Raw genomic sequence first — 6,193 nt, 5'->3', positions numbered from 1 at the left:
CTAGGATTTGATGATAATTGAGAAACATTATCAAAGGAACGTAAACATGTTAGATGGCTACTGCTGAACTTCAATACGTACAGTGAGTACAAAAAATATACGGAGAAAATATTTTTTAAAAAAACTTTATTTTATAAAATTAAATATTATCCAGCGAGAAATGAGTAATCGAATTGATGTCGAATCGATATCGATACGCTGATTTCAACACCAATTCGACGTCGATTCGACGTTTAATTGATAATTTCTTGCTAGGTAATTAACAATTTATTTATAAAATATAAAATAGACTGTATGTTTCTTAAAATTATATACCAAAAAGATGTGTATTAATTATAGAAAATATATCATCTGAAAAGTAAGCGAAAATTAAAAGTTCCATTGTTTGGATGCTCAAAAAAAGTATTCGTACAGTCGAGAAATTAAGCTTATAATATCAGAAATACATGCGAAGCTCATTTGTATATGTTAGAACAGACTGTATTCATTGTATAAAATTGCTAATTAATGTTTATTTTCTCCAAATAAGACTTTTTTTATAAAAAATTTCCTTGTACGAATACTTTTTGCTGTCACTGTAAATCAGCTCCAAAGTTATATAAAAAATAAAAATGTATTTAATACATATTTAAAAAATGGCATTACTTATAGATACCTTTAACATTATAATATACTTTTGTATACTCAGTCTTAAATTATTGTTACTTTGGCACTTTGTTGAAAATACATAAAATTATTATAATTTATATTCTTATTGGCCTTGAGAAGTTATACTTTTTGTAAAATGATGCCTAATAAACGTATTATGCGCTTTTAGAGTTATTACTTTTCCATAATAATGTAATTTTATCTTAAAAAATACACTTCTAATTGATTTAATTATCACAAACTTATGATCCTCCATTACACTAAATGTTTGTGCAACTTCACGACTATGCGAGTCAAAATTCTTAAATAATGCAATTATACGTATATTTCTTAATGTATTCGAAATCATTACATTAAATGCGTTTGAACTATATAATTTATTATTAATGCGAAAAAAATTAAAAATTTTTTCTGCAGCACTTACAATAGTCAAAGTATCTGTTCGAGGATATCTTAAAGATCTACAGTTTTTTTATCAATAAATTTACATGTTACTTCCTCACATTCGTTTAACAGTGTACAACACGTTTAACATTTAATAGAATTTAAAATCTTTTTTTCGACGTATCCTGCTATGTACGTAATTGCATAACTATTGGCCGAATTAATATGTAGCAGTGGTATATCATCAATTAAAATAGAATTATTATTTGAATCTTTATTTTCCATATTCGGGGGGTAGTTGATGTTTTGTGCGATGAAACATTTAAGATAGGAATATCATCTAATGGAATACAATTTCCCTGTGTAGAGGATTTAATTTCATTGTGATGCAAAAGGCGTTTATATGAAGCTATAAATTGCTTGACATTGGGATTATTGTTATATCCTCCCATTGCTCGAATACATGAAAAGAACATTTCCAAGTGATCTTGTGATAACTTGTAAGAAAGAATATACTGCAAATATCTTGTCTCTACGTATTCGAAAAATAAAAACTGTAGATTTTTCATATCTATAATAATTCCCAAAAAACCGGTTTTAGATGTTGTTTCTATCACTGGTTTATCGTATAATATAATATTTGATAAATATTTAATAGATGTATCAAAAAAAGAAAAAATTTCTTCCACGTTATTTTTAGACAATGGTTTCTTAAATGTACTGCAAAAAAAATTTCTTGAATTAAGACAATCAAAAATATTGTTTATTATTCTACAAAATTGAGCCGTGGGAATACAATCTATAAAATCTGGATGACCATCATCATGTAACAGCTCTAAGGCCGTAGCACAACTCTTACTTAAAGTTTGCACGGCTAGTTTTACGTTCATTTTATTTTTATACCATTGTATATGTTTACAAGTCAATTTGTTTGCCAAATGAAAGCAACCATTGTTTTGAAGCTCGAAAAGTTTTACTACAAATTCCCATTTGATTGTATTACCATCACCATCATACAGTATTTTTTTAGAAGCCAAAGTATTTCTAACTAATTTAATCATGTGACAAGCGTAAAAAATAATTGGAATCTTATAACCATAAGTTGGATGCAAAATACTATCACAATTATCATTTGAATTTAAGTATTTACACATGCTAACATTTGATGATAGTCCATCAAAAGTTAAAGCTATGATCTGAATTCCACAATTATCTGTGGAAGTAAGAACTGCCTTTGTAATTTCACCTCGTTCTTCTTTAGTAAGCCCGTTAACAAAAAAGTATGCAATTGGTAATTTCCACCTTTCGTTTATACCGTTTAATAAATATACCAATGCTTGCTTAACTACAGGTACACGTTCATCCTCGTGAGTAGGTAATTCTTTTTCCACAATTCCTGCGATTGTTTTTTTTTTATTATCCCAAAATATTTGTCTTCTAATGGACATTTCGTCCATGATGAGGCACGCATATAATTTCTTACCACCTGCATTGTCGCTTTTTCTTTTCAATATTTGTACTGCTTCTTGAGTTAAACCTGGTGATCCGTTAATATTACTGTACCAAGCACAAATTGTGGATGACGCTGGTAATTTATTATGGAAAATACTTCTAATGTAATTATATGCCTTTGGACTATAGAAATTTAAAGTTAATGCGGAAGCGCGTAATTCTGCAGAATATTTGCTCTTTCCTCCATTTTTATTTGTATAATAATATCAATATCTTCAGAAATTCTCTAAAAACATAAAAAATAAATTTATATAAATACTGTCTTTATAAGATGTGTTAACAAATTGAGTATTATAATAACATCCATAATAAATACAATTTTTGTGATAAGATATTACGTCAATAAGATAATCTGACTTTAAATTATTAGATATAGGTTTTCAGATCTTATGTTATAATTTTTATTATTATTAAAATGTAAAGATAAGGAAAATTTTTTAGATTTTTTCATAGCTACATTATTGCTACATTATTAAATAATATTATTTAATAAAGTTGTTTGAAACATTTATATGTGTAAAGCATATTTTACATTAATGATATTAATGTCATCAATATAAAATATTTAAAAAAATAATAATGAAATGTTACAATATAATATTGAATAAAAATATAATATTGAAACGTTACAACACTCTCTGTCTGAGTACTACAAGGAGTAATGATTTTGAAGACCTGACATTAAATGTCGAGGGATATTACAGGCAGGGACATTAAATGTCGAGATATATTAGAGTATATAAATTTAGTTATGTTTGTGGCGCAGCTTTATTATAAATATAGATTATTTCTAAATATTATATTATACAGATCTGTATAAAATTAGATATATCATTCATGTAATTATATACAAATGTTTCGATGTCTTATTATATATATGTCTGTAGTGCGCTAATGTAGATCAAAATTAACATTAATATAATCAGTATTAATATAATAATATAATAAGATCAGTAATAATAATTCCACCAATGTTGAAGATTACAATTAACATTGGTTGAACTGGGCCTAAGTCATTACAGAAATGTAATAACTCATGATTATTGATTACAATTATAATTTATTCTGCGTTCCGTTATTCACTGCAAGTACAAAAAATCTATAATTCATGTTACATATACTACAGTATTTGCAGTGAACATCGTAACACAATTTTAGTACATTATATACAAAAATTAGATATGTATATATGAATTTAATTTTTATTTACCTGTAATGTCTTGCAACAATCAGAAGGGAGACTATATTTTTGTTTTAAATCTGTTAATAATGTGCTTAAGGTGTGTACTCTTTTTTGTGAACGTGAAAGTTCAGTTCGCAAACGTTTTATAATGATATCTTTTTTTCTTGTCACTTCTTTAAGCCTTTTAACGACTTTTATTATTTCATCTCGACACATATTTTCTATTATAGCATCCGATATGTCTCCAAGATATCTTATCTTCTTAGTTGTAGTAGTTTGAACCACATTGCATTCCTCAATATTGGAAGAGAATGCAATTTCTTCGTTGCAAGAATGATTTGCTGGTGTTTCTTCAATATTTTTTGGTAGCTCATTTAGATTAATTTCATAAGCTTCATTGTATTTCTCTGAATTGTTAAAATCTTGATTAATTAGCTCGTTTATTTGACATTCTTCAATTTCTTTTTCAGGATTCAATTCTTTTTCATTGTCAGGATCAAAATTGTCTCTATTTTTAGGAATTTCTCTCCCTTTATTGTAAAAATATTCAATTAATAAATAATTTTTTTTTTTAAATAGATGCTCTTCAAATTTCATAAAATTGTTTCACAAAATATTAAAAATAAAAAGAAATACAATTTCTTGATTCGAATAAATCAAAACATAAAAGGTTGGGCAACGAGCCAGATATAAATACAAATGAATATTTAATAAAATATTAGATTACAAACAACAAACGTTTCGACTCCGATCGGGTCATTCTCAATGTTAAATACAATTTTAAAACTCACAATATAATAACGTCGGAATATATAATCATAAAATAATCATATTGCTAGATAGATAGACATGATAGTTTACATTTACTGCAAGAATTAATATGTATTAATGTTAAGAAGAAAATAATGAAAATAGTAACGACTCATTATTTTGAGTTACAAGTAATTATAATGAGTAACTTTTTAGAAAAAGGCAAAGTAACTATTTTGTTAACCTTGTTTATTATAAATCTTTTTTATTATACTTTACCTTTCTGCATTCGGAAATATATTTGGAACAGCATTCTTTCTTAAACGAACGGTCTGTAGTCCAAATTGTTCAATTTGATCTTCTGAAAAATGTTTTACACAGATTCTGCTGTACTTAGATGGTTTTATAGCATTACTTTGCTTATTTAAAATAAGTAATGCGTTTATCCATTTTTCTTTGATCTTTGTATTACTGGGAAACCTGAAAAGATATAAATAAAAGGTTATTTTTTTCTACAATAACAAAATATATACATATATATATTTTATATATGTATTTATATATGTATAGATTTATTTATTTAAGATTAATTGTAACTTACCCATACATAGGCACAATACGTTTATGTTTCTCGGATTTCCCTTTGTATTTGCTTGAAATGCAGCCTTCGACGAAGCAATATGCGACCATCTCGATTTTTTTTTGTCACGAATAGTTTCAGCTTTGGAACTCTGAACTGCTCTGAGCACGTCTTTGACTACAGTCAAAGAAGCACGTTCAAAGGTGTCATGTGCCCTATCAGCTGTGATGTTAGTTCACGAATTCCTCAATTGGTCGAGGGGGGCGCGACACATCTTGACAACAAGTCTGAAGTTAGTGCTAGCAGTCCATATTATATAGTCAAAGATGTTAACAGAAATCAATTAAGAGAGAATTACCAATGTGAGCCAACACAAAATGTCATATATTATAAATCATAAGTATATATTACAGACGTTTCGACATCATTATTATGTTTGCTTCAAATATATAAACCATATTCTAGATATAGTAAGCAACTTTACTTTATTTCATTGGGACGCTTACTATATCTAGAATATGTTATTCCTACATTTAATAATGATGTCGAAACGTCTGTAATTTCTGCTCATGATTTATAATATTGATAAAAAATACTATAAATATAGTATAATTATTATATGAATGTATAAGAAGTAAAAACAGTGTGTGTAACTGTCAATTAATGTAAGGCAAGATTGTTTAATAGGGCTATTGTTACCAACGCCGATTAACTTAATCGATTAACTCAAGCAATATAGCTAACAGCAAGTCTGTATATCGTTCTTATTATTATGTTCATGATATACTTTAATCTCTGCGTTCCTACTTAATTATGTCTATAATACAATGACTGCTGATTGAGTATCGAGGTTGGTAACAGTTGCTCTTAGAATATTATAAATGTAGTTATAATATATAATAATTATAGTAATATGAACCAACAGGAAGTCTGTATATCGAGGTTGATAAATTCGACGCATTTTTGCACTATCGCAAACCGAGTTATTAATTGTTATTGTTATAATTAAAGAGTTGACAGATATCCAGAAATCTGTTGCATCGATGGCATAAAGGAAAACAATTCTGCTTTACATTCTGCTTTACAGACAAATATGTGTCCTCTATGCCATCGATGTGACAGTTTTCCTAACCTAA

At 27.3% G+C, this 6,193-nt stretch overlaps 1 protein-coding gene across 4 annotated transcripts; it reads right to left on the bottom strand.

Moving 5' to 3' along the window:
* Positions 1-2,283: 2,283 nt before the first annotated feature.
* Positions 2,284-6,010, bottom strand: LOC108767719 (uncharacterized). Of its 4 annotated transcripts, none has more exons than XR_001940449.1 (5): positions 5,079-5,401; positions 4,757-4,957; positions 3,755-4,257; positions 2,516-2,770; positions 2,284-2,428 (listed from the first exon to the last, which is right to left on the bottom strand). XR_001940449.1 is itself a non-coding variant. In XM_018517720.1 (5 exons), the coding sequence occupies exons 3-5, from the start codon at positions 4,788-4,790 to the stop codon at positions 2,684-2,686; spliced, it is 624 nt and encodes a 207-aa protein (XP_018373222.1). In that variant the 5' UTR covers positions 4,791-4,957; positions 5,079-5,331; positions 5,977-6,010; the 3' UTR covers positions 2,284-2,683. The 4 variants fall into 4 exon arrangements, 3 of the variants coding, with proteins under 3 accessions (XP_018373222.1, XP_018373221.1, XP_018373223.1); XM_018517720.1 differs by adding an exon at positions 5,977-6,010 and having other exon boundaries at positions 2,284-2,770; positions 5,079-5,331; XM_018517719.1 differs by having other exon boundaries at positions 2,284-2,770.
* Between the last annotated feature and the right edge of the window lie 183 nt (positions 6,011-6,193).

This window comes from Trachymyrmex cornetzi, unplaced genomic scaffold (genome assembly GCF_001594075.2).
Source record: "Trachymyrmex cornetzi isolate Tcor2-1 unplaced genomic scaffold, Tcor1.1 scaffold721, whole genome shotgun sequence".
Taxonomy (NCBI): domain Eukaryota; kingdom Metazoa; phylum Arthropoda; class Insecta; order Hymenoptera; family Formicidae; genus Trachymyrmex; species Trachymyrmex cornetzi.
The sequence above is the reverse complement of the archived record's forward strand: the minus strand, read 5'-3'. Positions and strand labels throughout refer to the sequence as shown.

Coding starts and splice junctions, on each gene's coding strand:
- LOC108767719 (XM_018517720.1), bottom strand. CDS start 4,790: ATGCTGTTCCAAATATATTTCCGAATGCAGAAAG. Junction 4,258..4,756: donor ATATTTCCGAATGCAGAAAG/GTAAAGTATAAT, acceptor TTTACAATAAAG/GGAGAGAAATTCCTAAAAAT. Junction 2,771..3,754: donor ATTGTTGCAAGACATTACAG/GTAAATAAAAAT, acceptor TTATGTTTTTAG/AGAATTTCTGAAGATATTGA.